This window comes from Microtus ochrogaster, linkage group LG4 (assembly GCF_000317375.1).
Source record: "Microtus ochrogaster isolate Prairie Vole_2 linkage group LG4, MicOch1.0, whole genome shotgun sequence".
NCBI lineage: Eukaryota > Metazoa > Chordata > Mammalia > Rodentia > Cricetidae > Microtus > Microtus ochrogaster.
In genome coordinates, this window is record NC_022030.1 from 17,364,957 (window position 1) to 17,387,967 (window position 23,011).

Sequence of the window (23,011 nt, forward strand, 5' to 3'; positions counted from 1 at the left end):
ACTGCCTCTGGCTCCCAAATGCTGGGATTAAAGGTGTGTGCCACCACACCCAACTACTCTTTTTATGTACACTATTGTGTTTTCTTTGAATTTTTACTGCAGAGAGACATTTGATTCTAGGGACTGCTAAACCAACATATATGTTTTCAAGGTTTCTTAACTTCAAACTTTGAGTCTAAGGATAGATTTTTATGGACCAAGACCACCCAAAAGGTTGCCATGAACACCCCCAAAAATTACTTTGCCCAATAAATATCAGGGAGCAGTTTGGAGAGAACTTTACCCAAATTCCCAAATATTATTTTAAAATGTTTGTTTACATTTAAAGGGGGTATGATATAGATATGAATAATTTGCATTAGTATGAATCTTGGTTTATTGCTATAAATTTAAGATTAATCTTGTTATATAGTATACTTCTACTCTTGATTAAGAAGTTGTGTTTGTGTAGCCCATTTAGAAATGTAATATATAATTAAGAAATATTGGTTAATAGAAAGTCATCTATAATAGTCAAGCATGTAGTCATGTTAGTTAGGTTTTCTAGATATATACAGATATATTTTAGTTAGATAGATATTCTTCAAACCTTTCAAAGACCTATGGAATATGGCATTTAAAATGTTTTAAGAACTAGGACTTTTCATGACAATGAGACACATTTGCTCCTGGCAGCAGCAATCTACTTCAAAAGTATGGCAGGCATCAAAGAGGCTTGTTATGAAGTTTGTTAGCTATTTTGGCAAGATACTGCTCTTGCCTGGACTGCTTGATGTTATGCTGTATGAATGGACATGCAGAACCCATAGAGAAATGACTGCTGAACTGGCCTAAAGGTGAGATGATCCTTCGGGGTTCCTGCTTCATGAAAGAGTCTGCCAGACATTCTGCAGGACACAGAAGAAAGAAACTGATGAACTTTGCCATTACAAGACAAAACATAACTTCAAATTTCCTTCTTCATGGAAAATATTGAATGCTCCAATAATACAGAAGAACTTTGAGTGACTGTCCAGGCAGTGAGATGTCTCTGTCAATTCTAGAGTTTGGAATTTTCTTACAATACAGTTCCTGTTTCCTTAGGCAATATTATATCTGCCTGGAGTCTTTGATGGAGTTGAAGAATAGATAGTTATAGTTTTCCTTAGTTATGATAAAAGATAAAGTAAATATAAATATTGTAACTGTAAGTCTTGCTTGATAGTTGGTTTTTTCTATGTAATTTTACTATGTTAAAGTTAAAATCTTCCTTTTATTTAGACAGAAAGGGGGAGGTAATATGGGATTCCTCTCTGTCTGCTGTGAATACCATTGGTTAATAAAGAAACTTCTTTGGCCTATAGCAAGACAGAAAAATGCTAGGTGGGTAAAACTAAACTGAATGCTGGGAGAAAGGAGGCAGAGTCAGGGAGATGTCATGTAACTGCTGCCAGGAACAAGTGTGCTAGAACCTTGAAAGTAAACCACAGCCACATGGCAATACACAAATTAATAGAAATAGATTAAATTAAGATGTAAGAGCTAGCCAATAAGAAGCTAGAGTTAATAGGCCAAGCAGTGATTTAATTAATACAGTTTCTGTGTGATTATTTTGGGAGACTGGGTGGCCGGGAAATGAATAAGTGGCCTCTATAACAAACTTCTGCAAATTAATATTGACCACAAACAATTAAGTGTCCTATGTTGTCACATGCATAGAAAAATAAATATATGGGGTTTCACAGGGCTGGAGGGAATGGGACTAGATTAGGAATGCTTTGGGGATGGAAAATGATGACCACCATATAAAAATATGAATGTGCAAATGTCATTTATTTGCAAACTTCAAAATGGCCAAATGAGAAATCCCATATATGTCTCAGAAAATATTAACAGGAAAAAGAATCTTGTCAAAATCCACCCTGTAAATGACAGGGATAGAACAGTCCAGTTCAGTCTTTTGCCATAGTTTTTCACTTCTGTGCAACAAACAAACTGTGGGTCAAAACTGTTTATGTACACAGGGAAGAAGAGCAGTCGCTTCTCCTGTCACTGTCCCTCACTTCACATGGACGACTGGTGCTGAGGCAGCACTGGTATGATGTGAATCAGTTATACATGGAACACATTTGAACATGTAAGAGGATGCATGTATCTCCATACAAATACTACACAATGTTAACAAGAGTCTTGGAACATCCAGAAGTATTAGAGCTCATTAAATTGATTTTCAGATTCTGAAAATTATCTGTATTTGATACACAACCTAAGCTCTTAATTCCTTTGCAATTCTGATTACTATATTAATGTCTTCTTTTAACTTTTAGAAAACAAGTCTCTCTTGATGTCTTGGCCTGTCCTTGGATACACCTTTATCCCAGAATTACAATCATAAGTCAACATGCTGGCTTTACCTCAGTAGTAACTGATCATTTTCACCACAAAACTTTGCTCCTTATTGTATCCCATTGTCTGCTGTAAGATAAAAGGAGAGAGGTCACTCATTCGTCACGACCAGCCTGACTGGGAGACTGGTCTTCGAACTGACTGGATTGGAGACCTCACACTGATACTCTCCAGCATCCTGCCTCCTGACAGAATCTATTCTGAGTTGGCACTTTGTCATGGACAGCGTCATCCTCTTTGTGAGCTGCAGACTCCGGTTATTGAAGATCCATTGGGTGGAGATATCAGTGTCAGCTGAGAGGCAAGTGAGAACTACAGAGCTTTGTACTATAGCTTTGGTATTGGTGACTCGGATAAAAGGCTGTGTTACAGGCTCTGTGAAGCAAAAAAAAAATGACAATAGCCCTTCAGATATCTCAATCAGCCCCTCTGTAATCAACAGACACTTAATAAAACTTGCAGGGTGGAGACATGCAGGCTATGACAACAGACAGATTTCTTGTGGTTTGGATCTGTCACCCATGACCTGTGTGACCCTGATTCAATCTGTGTTTCCTGGGACTCTGTTTCCCTTCACTAGTGCACAAAATACATGATCATTGTATCTTTGAGTCATTTAGATATGAACAATGGCCTGCCCTTGAGGTAGGGAAGCTCCTCCTGTCAGAAGCATCAATTACTATTTACCTGCAGGAGACAGTTCCCTAGGTTAGATCCCTGAGGAAAAGCAGCTACCTGAAATAAATTTCTCCTCTGTCCTTCCCCTTGGGGACCCTGACCCTCTTTGAAGTATCCTAAGCACATCAGAAGCATTGACTTACATCCTTGCACCTGTGTGCTGAAATTTATGAGCAGGAGAAGCCCAGATGACATGCATAACTACAGTTGCAGTGGCAATGCACAGCTGGTTTTACACTCTGTGGGTTTTGGACAGTCAGTAAAGACTTGTTCCCTGTCAGCTCCAGCAGGAAGTACATTTTAGCACTGGAAACAAGCTCTCAGTGATCACCTGGAGTTGAGCCTGAAACACAGGTCTGGAGTCAGAGCTTCCAGAGTCCCTCACTGTAATAAAACCATGGTTTCCCAGAGAGTTCATGCCTGACTCCCATAGTGTCTTGCTCAAGGCCATGTTCATGGTGAGAGCCTCAAGATTCTGAGGCTGACTGACATCCTTTGTAGGTGGAGTCAGGTGAAGGATTCTGGTCTCCATTACTATGTCTACCCGATGTGCATCCTGCACTAAGTGTTCAAACCCCAATGTGGGGACAAACTGTAAAGAGGACACAGTCATTCCACAATGGAGAGTCCTGGGTATGCACAGGGAAATCAACCCCACCAGAACCAGAGGTCACAAAGAATGACTTACTGTATATGTGGAGATACACTTGTGTTTCTTGAGTTTCCAACTGTGTATTTAAGGTTCTTAGGGTGTAGAATCCAGTGTCCTTCTGGGTGACATTGTGGAGCAGCAGAGATCCATTGGGGTAAACAACCTCTCTACCACTGTGTGCAGGCCCCAGCAAGCTTCTGTTAGTGGTTATAACATTCTGTGCAATTCCGTGTCTCTTGACAGTGGTTGCCCCTCTGTACCAGACAAATGATCGGAGATTCTCTGGGGTATTATGAGCAACTAGGAGAATGTTTTTCCCTTCAACAGCGTTTGGTGGCATTGACTGGATAGTGAGCTGGGCAGTGGTGGGAGGAAGCCTGCATTCTAAAAAGGGGAAGTACAAGGGAAGAGAGACAAATCAATACTGAGAGCTTTATCTTTGATGAAAAGAAGGGGCCTGGTTACTGAGAAGCTCAGTAATCACTCAGCTGAGGTGGATGAAAGTGTTTGTCAAACTCAGAGGGGGGAAGTAAGCAAATGACCTCCATGACCTCTGTGCACCTGAATGCATCACTTCCTATGTGGAGAACTGTCTCCTCACATGTTTACACACTCACTGTTCTCACATGCCTGTTCACACTCAGAAAACATGGAGGTAGGATGCCTTCCCTGACCTCATACTCTACGGGTTCCCAGTCTTCACCTTCTGACCCCTTATATCTCTCCCTTCTCTGGATGCAGTCAACCCCTGACTTCACTTAAAGATAGGCCTCCTGGTCTGTCTTCCAGTCCACTAGAGTCGGGCCCTTGTTAAGAAAACTAATGTGATTTTTCTGGAAGGCTGAATGCCTGTTCAGGCTCAGATACATGTGGGCTGATGGAAGATCAAATGTACATGAATTCATGTCCAGATGTTTATGAAATGCTCATGTGTGAAGCTACTGACACCAGATACAACTCCAGCTTATATGAACTTGTGCATGTGTGGGGAGTCGGTGTGTGGGTGTGAGCGGGTATGAGTGTGGGTGTTTGTGCAGGAGCAGGTGGATGCCATCCTGTGTGTTGGGATGGACACAGATAACAGCACCTACATGGAAGTCAGGGGACAAATTGAGGGAGCCTTTCCTGTCTTTCCCCCTTAGGAGATTCCAGTCAGTCTCTGAGCTCCCCTCCCCCACATACTATCAGACTGTATTCTCCTCACCTGTGAGCAGCAGCCACTACCAGGGGCTGCACCCTTTGCAGAGAAATACACAGTGCACCTTCATGGATGTTGCTTCCTGCTCTGCCTTCCCTCTGTGAAGAACACCTTTGGTTCCAGCACTGCCCTCGATCCCTACAGCCTTCCTTCCTCTGAGCTCAGCCTTCTAACAGGCAGGCACATATCTCAGGTTAATGCTGACATGCTGGCTGTTGTCAGGAGAATTTCCAAGACCATGCTCTGTCCCTTAAACACTTAGTCCTGCCTGGTGTCACAGTCAGATTCTCTATATATTTTTCATTCCTCTATAACACGCAGTGAGCAACAAGGCTGATAGTCATCTCTGTGCCCTAGGACAAAAGCTTACCCCAGGACTTGTCTCTGCTCTGTTCTCCCAATGTGTCCTTTATGACACAGAATCCTAGCTGAGCACCTAGTCTCCCCTGTGTTCTCAATGCTCTGAAAAGTTGGCATTTACTCCCCACAAGAAGGTGACAGTGATGTCTTTGAGGGCTATAAAGGAACCATCTAAGTGATGCCTTGAAGAGTGGACAGACCCATTCTGAGTGGAGTCACTAGTCAAGATACATTGTCATAAAACCCAGGAGGAGATTCATGATGATGTGAAACAGGAGGTGACCTGAGTCTTGGAGAGAGAGCAGAGGCTCCATCATCCTAGGAAGGATTTCAGGGGGACCCTCCATCTTCCTGTGATGGTTGAGCTGTGCCTTGGATCTCTAAATGTCTGTGTGGGGATGTAGCTGACATCTATCTAGGTCAAGTCCTCATGGGATGTGCCAGGAGGTAGAGGGTAATAACATAGGATCTTCTGGCAGAGAATCATGCTTAGAAACACAGGAAGCAACCAGTAGGTCTAAGAAAGCTGTCGGTGACCTCCACATCCATAGGGACATGGTTGGAATGTAGGCTACAATTAAGCTCATGGCTCCTGGAAATACTTTTTGAGGTATTTATTGATTGTGTGTTCTTCTCTAGCCACCTAATGATTACTAGAGGAAATATTACTACTTTCCTGCAGGAGAGCATTCAAGGGCTGGAGTACAGAGGACAATCACTTGCAAAAAAAAATCCATCCTTTGTTACTCCCCTTGGAGACCCTCACCTTCCTGTGAGGTCTCATAATTCCATCATCCATCACGACAGTTATTTAATGACTGGGCACCTGACAAGTTAGTCTCTCCTTGTGTTGTCTCTGAGGAAGATATCTAGGTGACCTAAGCTAACTCTCATGACAGTGCCCTAGTTGGTTCCAAGTACCAATAGAGCCTTGTTCCCTGTCAGCTCTAACAGGAAGTCAGAAAAGCTCCCCCAGTGTTACCTAGAGTCTAGCCACAGGTAGAGATTTTCAGTCAGGGCTTCCTGGTGCTTTCTGTGAGGATCCCATGACTCCCTTAGCCAGGGCCTGCCTGACTCCCACAGAGTCTTTCTGGGGACATGTGCATACTGAGAGCTCCAAGTGTCTGTGCTAAGGCTGACATCCTAGGGCTGAGTTTACCCAGCACAGGACCTCTTCTCTGCAGATAAAGACAGGTGAGGGGTTCTGCTGAATTAAAATTTATCTACCCCATGCATGTCCTGCAGTAAAAGTCCAAACACAATGCAGTGGGGGAGAGAGGAGGCACAGCCCAATCCTGACAGTTCAGTGTATAAAGTAGGATAAGCCACAGCCAACAGCTGGGAGCCAAAGAGAATTACTTACTGTACACATGGAATTGTATATGTGTGTTTTCAGTTTTGAAATCTCTGTTTAAAGTTTGTAGTGTGTAGAATCCTGCATCTTTCTCCGTGACATCCTGTAGTAGAAGGGATCCATTGATGTACACTATTTCTCTTCTGCTGTAGGCAGGCCCCCAGGTGATGGAATTCATGGCTCCTCTGTATTCTGCAATTTTAAAACTCTGGGTGCTGTAAAATGATTTGTACCAGGAAAAGGTTTGCAGATCTTTTGGCAGATTATGAACAAGTAGAAGAATGCTTTCCCCTTTAACAGGATTCTGTGGCACTGGCTCTATCATGAGTTGGACAGAAGTGAAAAGGTTGCAGCATGTAGAAAGGGATGCTGAAAGACAAAAGGGAAACAGCACAAAGATCATTGTGCTTGATGGAAAGGTAGCAACCTTCATCCTAAAAAGGTAGATTCATCATTCAGCCGAAAGATGCATGGGTGGCTATGTCTAATCTTCCTGGTGGATGTCAACATTACCTGCATTCCACTAGTGCCCCTAATATGTCACTTCTTCTGCATGGACCTCTCTCCTGGAGTCTCTCCATAGCTGACCCTCCCTTCCCTCAGTCAAGCACTGCTCACACTCATGCACACTGAGTTTGAGATTATGCCTTCTCTGAACTTTTCCTCCACAAACCGCACAACTTCATTCTACATATTTTCCCTAAGTTTCCTTTGTGGTTTCAATCCCTGACTTCACCTTCTAGATGCCCTTACTGCTCTTCCCCGAAGTCCACAAGTCTAGGACTGGGTGAAGGCCAGGAGATGTTGGATATTCTTGCAAAGCTTATGTATTAAAAAATACTTAGATACTAAGATGACTGATTTTATGTTAATGTCACACAAGGTACAGGTGGTTTGAAAGGGGAGGACTCAATTGAAAATGCCACCACCATATTGATCTGTGCGCAAGTCTATAGTACAATGTTTTAAAATGGTGACTGATGTGGGAGAGTCCACCCCCTAAAAGCAGTTCTCCTCTTGTCCTAAGTACTCCAGAGTGCTATAAGAGACCAGGCTGAGCAAGCAATGAAGAACAAACTAATAGGAATCACTCCTCCACTGTCTCTGCAACAGTCGCTAGATTTTATTTATGAAACTCATGTTAGGAGAAAATAATTACCTCACTCTGACATGGACAGCCAAAAACCATTGCTCCCATTCAGCTCTGAGAGGCATGAATAGACTAGCCCTGGCGAAATGTTCCTATGGTCACTAGTAGTTGAGCCTAGGATAGAAAAGTGTGGCCAAGGCTTCCTGGTACTCCCCTCTCTGTTAAGATGCCATGATTTCCTCAAGCAGCAATTGCCTGATGCCTACATGGTCTTTCTTGCTGAAATGTGAGTTTAGATCCCCAAGAGACTGGACATAATCTGATGTCTTAGACTGAGTTACTTTGTGTCCAGGGTTTTCTTGATACAGGGGGTGTTAGATGATAAAGTATGCTCTATTACTCTTTGTCCTCATCATGTGTGTCTGCCACTATGTGCTCAAACATCAACATAGGGACACTATGCACAGGAAAGGCAGTGCTGTGTGTTCAAACGCCACATGGCACTGAATAATCACAAGAATCACTTACTGTCCAACCGTAGTTGCACATGGGCTACTCCAGGTTTTAGGTCTGTGGTCAGAGTCCGTAGGGTGTAGATTCCAGTGTCATTTCTGGTGAAATTCTGGAGCAGTAGGGATCCATTGCTGTACATCGTCTCTCTACCACTGTGTGCAGGACCCAGCACACTTGAATTCTTGCCTATTATGTGTTGGACAACCTCATGGTTCTTGAACACAGTCACTCCTTTGTACCAGAAAATGGCTCGAAGATTCTCTGGGAGATTGTGAGCCACTAGAAGAACACTTTCCCCTTCCACAACACTGGGTGGAACTGATTCAATAGTGAGCTGGGAAGAGGTAAGATGATGCCTACAATGGGAGGCTAGAAGGGAAGAAAGATCATTAATACTAGGACTTTTGTATTTGCCTAAATTGGAGCCCTGTGTCCTGAACAGGTATGTCCATTGTTCAGCCTAGGTGTGTGAGTGTCTCCCTGTCCTACTGAGTGGAGGTCAGCACATGACCTCCATGCATTCAATGTCCCCATACCTGTCATTTTCTCTGTATGGCATTATCTGCTCAGTTGTCAATATGGCCCTGGTTTGCTGCCTTCAAACTCCAGCTCACATTTGGTGTAGATTGGTGTTGGGGGATGACTTCCTGGCTTGTTTCCCTACAGACCTTGACACCTGACTCTCTGACTTTCTGTTATTTATGTTCTTTCCTCTTGTGGCTCCAATCAGCACCTGACTTCACATTCAAGCTTTATTTTATGGCCCATCTTGAAGTCCGCTTGGAATAGGCTTTTGTTAAGACCAAGGTTAATCTCATTTTTTTGAAGGCATGCTACCTAGAAAAGGTTCTGACACCTGTGGAGAATTAATGAATGATTGAACATGAGAACAAACAACCAATATTCCAATTTCCAGCATGTCTAGGGTTTTATTTATGACACTCTCAGCCTCTACCAAATCCTCAACCTGAATGGGCAGTCTTGCCTCTAGGAATCCTCAGCATGAATGCTCTGAGCTTCTCTCTTCTCCCACCTTATATTCCTCTTCTGCCCAGCCATATCACTCTTATCTCCACCTCCCTAGTACTGGGATTAAAAGCAAGTGATCCCAAGTGCTGGCATCCAAGACATGAGTTCTGTTTCTCTCTGAGACTGGATCAATCTAGTGTAGACCAGGGTAAACTTGAACTCACAGAGATTTGTCTGCCTCTGCCTCCCGAATGCTAGTATTAAAGATGTTTACCATCACTACATGGTCTCCTCGGCTAACTAGTGGCTTAGCTCCTACTCTGATTTTCAGGCAAGCTTCATTTGTTAAATCACAAACAAAATATCACCACATGGATAGTTTGATTTAATTTTTTACAACTATTTCCATTTTATGTTTGTGTGAATGCATGCAGTTGTGAACACATGTGTATTACTACATATATGTATATATGGCCAGGTTGTGCCACAGTACTTATACATGAAGCAAAGGACAACTTTGAGGAGTAAGAGGGTTCTCTCTTTCCATCACATGGAATGGAAGATTAAACTCAGGTTACTGGGCCTGACAGAATTTGTCTTCACTCATTGAAACACCTCACTGACCCACCCAGGTCAGATTCTTCTCTGTGTCACGCTATTATAGTTGGGAACATATTTCTTCAGAATATAGTAACCAACACGATCACCACTGAGTAGAGAACAATCTGGCGTTCATCCCTACCCCTTACCATTTCCTATTCACTGAGAACTTCCTGCTGCTGGCCCTCTTGTCCACCTCTGTGTCATCTCCACTGGGGACAAGAATCTGAAGGAGAATCCTGTCTTTTCATTGATTCTCCTTCAGACTCTTGTCCTCCTTGGAGACTCCAGCCAGGACCTGAGCTCCCCACTCCCACACACTGCCGTCAATTCTCTCTTCACTTATGAGACTAGCCCTTGTCCATGGTGCCCTTTGGAGGGAGGAACAATGGAGCTCCATAGACTCTGGTTCATGTGCCATGCTCCAAGGACATAGAAGAGTTTCAGTTCCAGCACTGCTACTACACTCTGCAGTCCCAGAGTCAGCTCCTCTTCCCAGAGTCAACTCTGCTGTCCCAGACCCATGACGGACTGTGGGTGGGTCCTTGTCCAAGGCACTGCTGTCTCCTCTCCTTGGCATTGCTTGGTGTTTCTCTACTCCAATCTCTTTCTTTATGTTTCAGTCCTCCAGACCAAACACAACCTGCCAATTATCATCCCTGTGCCCCAAAGTCTAACCGCTCACCCTAAAGCTAACCTCAGCTGTATCTCTGGCTATAGCTCTGTAGCACCAAAGAGGGGAACTCTCTCCTTTTTTAATTTTTTTATTTATTAAAAATTTCCACCTCCTCCCATCTTCCCATTTCTTATACATTCTTTTTGACACAGAAACTCTGCTGTGAACCTGGTTGTCCTCAAGTCTTCAGTGTGCTCAGGAGGTGGAATTTGCTCTCATCCAGAAGGTAGCAGATGTCTGTGAGGGCTGGAAAGGGGCCATCTGAGTGATGTCAGAGGAAAGACACTCAGTGATTATCACCAGTGTCTCTGTTCAAGGTCTGATCCAGGACAGACATCCAGGAGCAGCTGTATCAGGAGATCCAAGTCCTGTATGTCGAGGTCCCCTGTGTCCTGGAGAGGTGTGGTCTCACCCTTCTGTGGAGAGTTTCAAGTGGAAATCTGAATTCCAGCCTCTTTTGTCGACTTAGGTATAGTTCAGGTCTGCCTTGACATTTTAGGGGTGTTTCTATTCTTTGCTTGGTAACTCCTCTGTGGTCACTCTCTCTTTCCCTGTGGAATATGCTAGAAGGAAGGAGGCTGAACGTGCTCCCCTAGCATAGTACTATTCTCAGACAAAGGAAGCACCAGTAGGTCAGAATGGCCTTGTGTGGGGGCTCTCTGGGTCTTTTGGGAAAGAAATGGAAATCACACAAGTTTCTATCATCTTCTCCAGGAAACCAGCATCTCAGGGTTTGACTGTGAGATATTAGCAATAGAATAACTGTAACTCATGCCTAGGAGATGCCAAGATCATCAGATCCTTTTACTATTTGACTTCTTGAGGGAATTCCCTGGGCTGGGCCTGTGTCCTCTGTTCTTCATCTTGGGGACCTGATCTTCCTGTGAATTCTCAAAAGCCCATCAGAAGAGTTGGCTGATAACCTAGGCACCTATCCAGCTCTGCCCTCCATGTTGAGCCTCCAAAGGAGGTGCCCAGGTGAGATAGCATGAATGCGGCTCTCAAATCAATGCACTAGTTGGTTTATGAACTATGGACAGCCAAAAAACCGTTGTTCCCTTTCATCTCCATAAGGAAGTAAGAGTCCAAACCCGGAAATATATCCCCCAAGGTCACTTGTAATCAAGCGTGAGAGACAGGTCTGGAACCAGGGCTTTCTGGGGCTCACCTCTCTCTGAGAATCCCAAGATATGCCTGATGCCAACAAGGTCCTTCTCAGTATCATGTTCTTGGTGAGAACCCAAAGACAACACTGAGTCTGATGCACTGACTTGCCCTTTCCCATCACACACACACACACACACACACACACACACACACACACACACTCCTCTCTGAGGGTGGAGTCAGGGCAAGAGCCAGATCTATAGCTGTTTGTCTCTAGCATGATTGTCCTGCACTAAATCTTCAAACACCAGCATGGACACACAGTACAGAGTGGAGTTATGCACAAGTCAGGCAAGAGAGTCCTGTGTGTCTAAACTCAACCCACTGAATGATCACAAGAATCACTTACTGTCTAACAGTAGTTGCACATGGGCTACTCCAGCTTTCAGATCTGTGGTCAGAGTTCGTAGAGTGTAGAATCCGGTGTCATTCCTGGTGAAATTCTGGAACAGCAGGGATCCATTGCTGTACACCGTCTCTCTACCACTGTGTGCAGGGCCCAGCACACTTGAATTCTTGCCTATTATGTGCCGCGAAACCTCGTGGTTCTTGAACACAATCACTCCTTTGTACCAGAAAATGGCTCGAAGATTCTCTGGGAGATTGTGAACCATTAGAAGAACACTTTCCCCTTCCACAACACTGGGTGGAACTGATTCAATAGTGAGCTGGGAAGAGGTGGGGCGGCCACAGGTCAAAATGGAGGCTAGAAGGGAAGATAGAGATCGTTCAATAGTTGGACTTTTGTATTTGGCTAAGATAAGACCCTGTATCCTAAGCAGGTTGTCCATAACTTATCCTTGGTGTGTGGGTGTGTCTTCCTGTTGCGTACTGACTTCCATGTTCTCAATATTCCTGCACTTGTCATTTCCTCTGTATGCCACTCTCTGCTCAGGTGTCAACAAGGCCCAGGCTCACTACCCTCAGACCCCTGCTCACATTCAGTGTAGACTGGTATTGGGAACAAGTCTCCCTGACCTCTTTCCCTACAGACCTTGACACCTGACTGACTTCTGTTGTTTATGTTTTTTTCTCTTGTGGTCCCAGTGAACACCTGACTTCACCTTCTAGTTTTCTTTACTTCCAGTCCACTAGTACTAGGCAATTGTGAGAGCCTAGATTTGTCTTACATTTTTTAAAGGAATGGTACCTAGAAAAACTCAGACACCTTTGGAGAATGAATGAAGTTGCAGGACCCTGTATGCCCATGAATTATTTAAGAAATTTATAAACTTTGGAATATAGAGTTGAATTTTTCCATTTGCTTTTATTTTATGGCTCATTTATATTTGTGTGTGAGTTTGTGTATAAGAGCATGCCTCAAGGTGTGGGAGTAGCTGCAGTATACAGTACCTAGGTGGAGGTCGGAGGACTTGTGTTCATTTGTCTCAGTTTTACAGACAATGAAGCAAATGCTTATGCTGACTGAGCCACATCCCTGATTAAAAATAGCTGAATTTTTTTCTTTGGGACACCAAGCTGAAAACATCAGTCTTTAGAATACTGTAGTCATACTGATTAAGTTTGAGTAAGAACAATCCCCCATCCCATTACTTTTTCATATTCATCAAGGATAAGAATAAGTTTCCTGTTGCTGACCCTCTGGACTTCCCTGGGTCTTCACTCATATGAGCTCCAAGACTCCGCTCATGTCCTTGTCCCCCTTAGGAGACTCAAGACAGTCTTTGGAAGTCCTCTCCTCTCACACTGTGAACTTGTGGTCCCCTCACCTGTGAGCAGTGACCCCTTGCAGAGGGATACAAGGCTACATCCCTAGTCTCCGTGGCCTCGTCTGTCCTCCCCTTGTTGTCCTTCCCTCATCTGAGTTGAGCCTCCTTCCCGACAGGAGCATCTCCCAGAGTTCCATGGGCTGAGGGTGTTCTCTTTTTAAAACCCTTACTCTCAGTGCTGCCCCATAACCTTCTCTACTTCTCTCTTTATGTTTCAGTCCTCCAGACTACATGATCATCAAAAGGGCTTTTGAGCATCCCTGTGCCTTAATATAACACAGATCACCCTGGGGCTGCCTCTGCTGTGTCCTGGCCCTGAGTCTGTCAGAGCTAGGAGGGAGCCTCTGCACTCCCTGTGGAACACAGAAACCCATCTGGGCACCCAGTCTTCCCTGAGTTCTCAATGCTCTGAAAAGATGGAATATCCTCTTAGCAGGAAGGTGGTAGGGATGTCTGTGAGGCTTCAAAGGGACTGGTGAGTGATGCATGGGGAAGGGGACAGATCCATCCTGACTGCAGTCATCACTAGGTCTTTCTCAGGGACACATTCCTGCTAAGAACCCCTAGAGTCAAAACAAAGGCTGATACCTTTGGCTGAATTATGCACACACATCCAACTGTGTGCAAAGTGCGGTCAAATGAAGGATTCTCAGCTACTGCCATTATGCTCCGCCGTGTGTGTCCTGCACTAAATGCTCAAACTCCAACAGGGAGACACATGCAAAGGGGAAATAGACACAGATTGGATTTGACATTTCTGTGTGTGTCCAATGGAATGAGCCCCACCCAGCACCTAGAGTTCACCAAGAATCACTTACTGTACACATGAAGGTACGTGGTTGTTATTGATGAGACTCCTACTTGTCCATTTATGGTTCGAAAGGTGTAGAATCCTGTGTCCTTCTGGGTGACATTGTGGATCTGCAGGGATCCGTTGCTGTACACTGTCTCTCTACCACTGTGTATGGGCCCTGTCACACTTAAACCCTTGGCCAGTGAATATAGTGCAATTCCAAGGCTCATATTCCTCATCCCTTTGTGCCAGACAAAGGCTAGAAGATTCTCTGGTAGATTATGAACACGTAGAAGAACGTTTTCTCCTTCAACCACTTGGGGCGGCACTAATTCGATGGTGACTTGGGCAGTGGTAGGCAGGTGCCAACAGGATAAAAGGAAGGCTAGAAGGGAACAGAGAAAAACCACCAATATTGAGCAGGGGTGACACTACTCACCTTAGGGATATGTCCAACCTCCTTGATGGAGATGAGCAACATGACCTCCATTCCCCCCAGAGCCTATTATTTGCTTTCTGTGGAATTCTGTACTCAGGTTCAGGTGACCCCCCCCCACAGTGTCCCCATATCCCTCCGCAAATAGTATATTTGGTGTGAGGAGCAGTGCCTCTCTGACTTCCCTAGAGAGTTCTCACACTGAGTTTTTTTTCTCTGTTCCCTGTGTGCTCCAGTCAGCCCATGACTTTATTTTCTGGATGCTCAGAGATCAGGTTCACTTGAAGCAGGACTTTGTGAGAACAGAGATTAGTGTGACCTCTTCAGGTTTACTTCCTGGAAAATATTCAGACAGAAGTGGAGAGAGGAAAGAAGGAAGAGGGAAATGGAGAGAAGGAGAAAAGGAGGAAGGGAGGGAGGGAAGGGGGAAAGGGATAGGAGAAATATGTCTCCATGGGGTTATCTACATAGTTCCCCATGTTAGATCAAATTACAATTGTTATACTCAAGTGTGATTTTTTTTATATTTGCTTATGTACTATATGTGTGTCCCTGTGAAGGCATCTGTTCAGTGTGTGCAAGTGTGCGTGTATGCCACAGCAGCTGCATGGACAAAAGTGTCTCAGTGTGCCCATGTGTGGGTGCACACAACACCTGTGTGAAGGGCAGAGAAGAACCTGCAGAGAAGAAGCTACCCTGTGGAAGCTGAGGACTGAATTCAGGTTGTCATATCTCCACACTGAGCCATCTCATTGGCCCACCCCTGTTTGATTTCTATTTGGAGAATCACACTTCGGAATATTACAGCCAATATAACTGGCTTTGAACGGGGAGTGTTTGAGGCTTCTCTCTTCCCCTCATCACCTTCCATTTCTGGGAGCTTCAGGCTGCTGAGCCTCTGTCCCTCACTGTACCTTCTGCTCTATAACTGCAAACAGAAACCTCAAATCTCCTGTAGGGTGTCTTTCATCTTTAGGAGACTCCAGGCTGCCTCTGAGTTCCCGTCCCCCACACAGTCAGAGAGTGGGTACACTTACCTGTGAGCAGGAGCCCCTGCCAAGGGGTGCAGCCTTCGCAGGGAATCAGAGAGCACACCTCCATCTCTCTTCTCTCTGTATCGTCCTCCCTCTGATGAGAAGAGCTTTAGCTCCAAAACAGCTGGTCCCCAGACTCTGCTGTCCTTCCTCCTGAGACAAGCTACCTCCCAGGCTGGAGCACTTTCCTGAGTTCAATGGGCTCTGGGTGGTGGGGTCTCTGTTCCTTCCATTCTCAGTGCTGTTCTGCAACCCTCTCAGCTTTCTCTCCTTATGTTTCACCTCAAAGCAATACACTGGACAACAATGCTGATAAGCATCCCCATGCCCTCAGAGAATAACAGCTCATTATTAACAGCTGACAACTGCTATGGCCTGCCTTGGGTATGTCATCACCAAAGAAGGAGCCTCCATCCTGCCTATGCATCCTTGTGACACAGAGAGTTGAGCACCCAGTCTTCCCTGCATCCTCAGTGCTCTGGGAAGGTGGCATTTACTCCCAGCAGGAAGGGGACAGTCTCTGAGGGCTGCAAAAGGAGCAGATGAGTGATGACTAGGGATGAAGATCAATCCTGCATCACTGATGTCACCAGTCAAATTCCTGATCCAGGAGAGAGGCCCAGGAACCATTGTCTGAGGAGTTTCATGTCCACAGTGTTGGGGCAGAAGTGACCTATGTGTCCTAGAAAATACTGTGGGTTCTCTCTTTCAATGGAGTGTTTCAAGGCCAACCTTCAGCATTCCATGTTGGCTGAGCTGCGTGTTAGATGAGCCTAAGTCCTCCCTAATCTTCCTGGGTCACCTTTGCCCTTTGTCTAAGTGATTCCCTAGTGAAATCATCTATGAGAAATGAAGAGGGAGAGGACCTTCGCAATCCCCATACAGGTGTTCTCAAACACGTAGGTAACAGCAGGCTCTGGGTGGGGAGTTTGGGGTTAGTGGCAACAAGGATGGAAACAATTTTCTGATTGTTGAGGGTGTGTCCTGATACTGCCCCCTGGAGATCACTGGAAGAACTGCAACATCATGCTAGGGCTACAGCAGGCATGGTCAACAAGTCAAATGTGGCCTGCCTAATAACCTCAGCACAGGGGGGATGTGGGGTTTGTCATCCTGCTCACTGTGCTCTTCAGGACTCCTAATTCCATCTAGGGTAGGGTAGACCTAGGCAAGGTTTCAGATCTTTCCTGGGAAGTCCTTGACTAAAGTTGAAATAGTTTGCACAGAGGGTAGGCATCCTCCACAGAAAAATTCAGAAGAAAGTCCTTGGAAATTTCTCTCAAGAGTCAAAAGACAGGACACCAGTGTGGGATGGCATATTTTTCTGCTCCATGACTGATGTCTAAATCCTTCCTTCTCCTTGCCCATCAGGAGCTGAAAGGTCTTTTCTTTAGTAGAAAAAAACATTGATTCAAATGAATGTGTTCTCTGCTCTTCCATGTTATATGCTGTTCTGTTTCTTTCTCATGCTGTGATAAAGCAACAGCAGTTAAAATAAGGGTCCATTTTCTTTCTGATCTGGGCCATCGTGTAGCACTGAAGGAAGTCAGGGCAGAAAACATGCTGCCTGTTCCTCCCTCTCTGGCCCATGCTTAACTAGAGAGGCAGATGTCTTACAGGCAGATGCAGGAGGACTTTAGTGCTCAGAGATGGCGGTCTCCTGTGCTGTATGGGAGAAACGTCTTTGCCATGTGTGAATTGAACTGCAGAGCTTAATGGTACAAACCTAGGACCTGGAGTCAGATGCCCCATTTCTCTCCTGGTCTTCACTGACCATGGCCTCCAGGAACTGCAGAAAGCTTTGTTTCTCCAGCTGCACTGACCTCCACTGCTCATCCTGAGCCAGTGCCTTCCAAGGCTTTGCTGTTCAAGGATGTCCTACAGATAGGACAGAATAACATTTACCATAGAACTTCCCTAGTAAGCATCCACAGCCTGTCCTCGGGACTCAATGTCTGTACAGAAATCTTACACATGAGACCAGGAGCAGGCCTTATTTCAGCTAACTACCCAGGCAGGACCACAGAAAGTACCAATCTTTCCACGTGTTTGATGGTGACTGACATGAGACACGGGGTCCCCAAAGGCAAAGTATATGTCTCAGAATGATCTGGAAGTATGAAAGGTGTGGGGTACAAGCGAGCTTCAAACAAAACCATTATTTGTCTTGGCCTATAATGCCCTGTCTCCCACAGAAGAGGACCATGCAGTTATACTTCCTTATACAGAGGTGGTTCTTTTCTTTCTTTAAATTTTTATTCAAAATTAATATGTATGTTGTTATTTTAGCTTCATGTATAGCTGTGCACCACGAGTATGCCTGGGGTTCCCATAAGCCAGAACAGGGCATTGGATCCCCAGGAACTAGAACAACAGATGGTTATGAGCTGCTCTGTGTGTCCTGGAAACTAAACTTGGGTCCTCTACAAAAACATCCAGTGTTCTAACCACTGAACCATCTCTGTAGCCCTCTCAGGTGGAAGTTGTCAGAGGCAGATCTGACTGGTAGATGGTAGAGAGCAAGAATTTACAGACATTGTAACTGGAAGGGACAGGTGTATTTGACATATCTGGATTATGGATATGGGACACTGACTTTCTCCATGAGAGCACTGTTAGTAATTCCCAGTATCTAAGGCCAATCTCTGGAAGGATTATTTCTCTAAAAAGCACAAAGAGCTATGTTGACAGACAGATGCTAAAGCTGTTTGAAATTAGTGACTCCCTGAAAATAGAGAGCCCTGTGTTAGATGCAGGATCTATCGGAAGGGAAAAAACAAAGCCCTGTCCTTCACCTTCCAGGAATAGTGAGAGTATCACACCAGAGAGCACATGATTCGCTGTCTAGTTCCTGGCCTGCAGAGCCCTGGATTCTGCAGAAATTCTCCAGAGGCAGGTGACTTATTTCTACAGTCAAATCTAACTGTCCATTGTCTTTCACGTCCTGGACAATATGTCCCCTCAAGCTGTGAATGATCAAGATTAACATCTCTGAAGAACAGAGACTAAGAAGTCCTCCAGGGTGGAGACAGTGGACACCTGGCTGCAGGCAGATAACTTGTGATCCATGTCTGCCAAGCATGGATCCTGTGAGCCTCACATGGCCACCATATTTGCTGTGCCTCATTTTTCCAGTGATACCCATCAAAAGTGAATGTTACTATGCCTATAAGGTAGTCTTAAATATGAAGAGGGGCCTGACACTGGGACAGGACAGCTGTCCAGATCAGCAGCTTCTGTTACTATTTACCTGCAGGAGACAATTTGCTACACTTAATCCCTGAGGACATAGAGCCCTTAGGAGCACCTGTATCCTCTATTCTTCCCCTTGGGGACCATGACATTCCTGTGAAGTCCCATAAGCCCGTCAGAACAATTGACTAAGAGCCTGAGCACGTCTGCAGCTATTCTCTCCATACTGAGACTCAGAAGGATAGGCCCAGGTGACCTAGCCTAAATGTGACTCTCGTGGCCTGTCCACACTCCCCAGCTTACCTGGAGTCAGGATTCTGGGACAATGTTCTGGAGCTAGAACCTCCTGGTGGTCATCCCCACCGAGCCCGCTCCCGTAAGATTCCATAGTTTCCTTAACCAGAACCTCCCCTGACTCCCAAGATTTTTATTGGGCCTACATGTACATTGAGACCCACACAATCCATGCTTATGTTACACACACACACACACACAAACACACACACACACACATCCTGATCTCAGCAGGCTTAAATCACATCAAATATTCTGATACTGCAGTTTGTATACACTGTATGTGTCCTGCACTAAATGCTTAAACCCCAATAAGGACAGGTAGGAGGTATGGTCCAGAGTTGACATTCCTGGGTGTTCAAAGTGGACACAACCCCAAATACAACCCAGCAGTCACAAAGATTGATGGACTGTTTCTATAGTGATACACATGTTCTTCAGTTTAAATCTCAGTATTTCAGATTTGTAAGGTGAAAAATCCTGCATACACCTGGATGGCATTCCCAAAGCCGAGATCCATTGGTGAACCCTGTCGCTCTGCCACTGTGTGCAGGCCACATAATAATTTGATTGGTGGCTATTACAAACTGTACCAGCTGATAGCTGTTAGCCAAAGTTACCGCTCTGTACCAAAGACTTGCATATGCTTTGATAAATTAAGAACAAATAGACATTTTGCCATTCAATTGCATTGTTCAACAGTGATTCCATATTGCAATTTTAGGAAACTAAGAGATTGAAAGTAAGGCTAGCCACTTTGGAAAACAGTATAACATTTTCTTAGAAAACTGGGAATCAATCTACCTCAAGACCCAGCTATATCAATTTTAGGCAAACACCTGAAGGTTATGCATTCATACCACAAGGACGCTGGCACAACTATTTTCATAGTAGTATTATGCATAATAGCCAGAACCCGGAAACAACCTAGATGTCCCTCAACTGAAGAATGGACATGGAAAACATGGTACATTCACACAATGGAGTACTACTCAGCTTAAAAACTGATGACCTCCTTATTTAGCTTCTCTAGGATCACAAATTACAGGTGAACCCAAAGAAAAGCATATAGTTATCATCCTGGATATTGGAAGTAGACAAGATTGCCAGGCAAAAGTTGGGAGCATGGGGATGGGGGTGGGGTGGGGGTAAGTGGAGATGGGGAGAGAGAAGGGAGAAGGAGAGGATTGGGGAGACTTTGAGGGAATGGGATGAATGGGATGGAAAAAGGGTGGATATGGGATCAGAGAAGTAGATATCTTAATTAAGGGAGCCATTTTAGGGCTGGCAAGAGACTTTACTCTAGAGGGGTTCCCAGGTGTCCAAGGAGATGTTCCCCAGCTTGTTCCTTGGGCAGCAGAGGAGAGGGTGCCTAAACTGGTCTTATCCTATGGCCACACTGATGAATATCTTGCATATCACCATAGAACTTTCATCTGGCGATGGATGGAGATAGAGACAGAGACCCACAATGGAGCAAAGGACTGAGCTCCCAAGGTCCAAATGAGGAACAAAAGGAGGGAGAACATGAGGAAGGAAGTCAGGACCACAAAGGGTATGGTCACCCACTGAAACGGTGGGATTGATCTAATGGGAGCTCACCAAGGCCAGCTGAACTGGGACTGATAGAGCATGTGATCAGACCAGACTCTCTGAATGTGGCTGACAATGAGGGCTGACTAAGAAACCAAGGACAATGGCACTGGGTTTTGATTATACTGCATGGACTGGCTTGTGGGAGCCTAGTCTGTTTGGATGCTCACCTTCCTAGACCTGTATGGAGGGGGGAGGACCTTGAACTTCCCACAGGGCAGGGAACCCTGACTGCTCTTAGGACTGGAGAGGGAGGGGGAGGGGAGGGGGAAGGGGAGGGAAATGGGAGGAAGGAAGGAGGTAGGAATTTTTAATTAATAAATAATTAGTCAATTTTTAAAGAGTGATGACCCCAAAGAATTTGCAGGGAAATTGATAGAACTAGAAAAAAATCATTGAGTGAAGTAACCCAGACCCAGAAAGACCAATATAGTATGTACTAATTCATAGGTGATTATTAAGAGTAAAGTATAGAATAACCAACTTATAATCCACAGCCCCAAAGAGGCTAGATAACAAGGAGGGCCCAAAGGGGATGCATAAATTCCTCTGGGAAGGGGAAATAGAAGCGATCTCCTCAGTAAACTGGTAGTGGGGGCTAGGGAATGACGAGATGCAAACTAGAGGGAATGGGTTAGCAGTTTGGAGGCAGGATGGAGGGGGAGAGTAACAAAAGAGACATATTGATGGGGGGCATTTCAGGATTAGGGAAACCCCCAGGCACCCACAAGGATGACCCCTACTACGACTCCTAGCAATGGGGGAGACAGAACCTAGACTGGCCATCTACTGTAAGCAAATTGGTGACTTCCTAATTGCCATCAGAGATACTCTATCCAGTAACTGATGGAAGCAGACATAGAGATCCATAGACGAGTACTGCACAGAGCCCCATGAGTCTTGTGAAAAGGAGGAGGGATTATACTAGCCAGGGGTCCTGTTGGAGAAACCCTGACCTCACAGGAGCTCACTGACTCTGGACCAATAGTCAGGAAACCTGCCTGGGACTGACCTACCTATGTCCTCTGCATGTGTGTGACAATCGCATAGCTGGGTGTCTTAGTAAGGCTTCTAACAGTGAGAGCAGGACCTCCCCCTGGTGTTTAGCTGACTTTTGGCAACCTGTTCCCCATGCTGGTTTACATGGCCTGACTCAGCATGAGGGGAGGAGTTCAACCCTGCCTCAACTTGATGATCCATGCTTTGTGCAAGCCCATGGGAGGCCTGTCCCTTTCTGAATGAATCTGGAGGAAAGGAAAGAGGTAGATGGGAAAAAGGGAGATGGGAGAAAAGGAAGGAGGGTAAACTGGTTGGTAGATAAAATAAATGAAAAATGTTATTTAAATAGAAACAGAGCAGGGGGATAAAGAATGTGAGACTAGCAGCTAGAGAGAAGGCTTATTGGTTAAGAGTACTGGCTGCTCCTTGAGAGGACTTGAGTTCAATTCCCACACCCATATGGCTGCTCACCATTGCCTGCAACTACATTTCTGGGAGATCTGACGCCCTCTTTAGGACTCTGCAGGTACTGCATGCACACATGTATTCAGACACACATACAGACAAAACACCAGTAAATAGATAAACTTTTAAAATTTCTTTTAAAGGAGTAAAAGTGAGGCTAGAATGGAAGAAAGAGGAATCTTGTACCCTTACATATGGTGGAAAGCTGTGCCCTGTGCTCTTAGCAGTTGTGTCCATCCTCAGTCTCCATATGTGATGGACTGGATTCCAGTCCACCCCTGACTTCACCTTCTGGATGCCGGCCTGCCTTCCAGTCCTTGGTAACCTGAGCTTTAGGGGACAGAATTTAGCTTCTTTTGGGGAAGGTCAAGGTACTGAAAAGGCTCAGACACTTTTGAACGAACAGATGAGTGAGTGAATGAATGAATGAATGAATGAATGAATGAGCATAATAGCACACTGCCTTTTGAGGGAATCTCATGTCGATAGACAACAAAAATAGCCTAATGCCACAGTCTTTTTGTGTATGTCAGAGAGAGAACAAACATTGATGTATGTTTGCAAATGCATTTATCAATGAGGGAAAGATAACATACATATATGGAGGTTGAAGATGAGGAACTTGACACTAGCCCTCCCCGCCTTGTGGAACTCAGGGACTGACTCAGAAATATAGCCTTGGTGCAAGTGCCTTTACCCAATCAGCCATCTCAGTAGCCCACCCTGGCCTGATTTTAATTAGGACAGTCACCCTGTCTTAGGTGAAAACATCAGTCTTCAGGATATAATGGCAATGATAAGAACTTGAAGTAGGCTTTCCCCTTCCCCTCCCC

General features: G+C 45.0%; 1 protein-coding gene across 1 annotated transcript; it reads right to left on the minus strand.

The window, feature by feature from the left end:
- Window positions 1–2,476: 2,476 nt before the first annotated feature.
- Window positions 2,477–15,705, minus strand: LOC101992332 (carcinoembryonic antigen-related cell adhesion molecule 3-like). Its single transcript, XM_005361027.1, has 7 exons — window positions 15,639–15,705; window positions 14,191–14,550; window positions 11,992–12,348; window positions 8,246–8,599; window positions 6,637–6,996; window positions 3,752–4,099; window positions 2,477–2,760 (listed from the first exon to the last, which is right to left on the minus strand). Exons 1-7 carry the CDS (start codon window positions 15,700–15,702, stop codon window positions 2,477–2,479), a joined length of 2,127 nt encoding a protein of 708 aa, XP_005361084.1. The 5' UTR covers window positions 15,703–15,705.
- Between the last annotated feature and the right edge of the window lie 7,306 nt (window positions 15,706–23,011).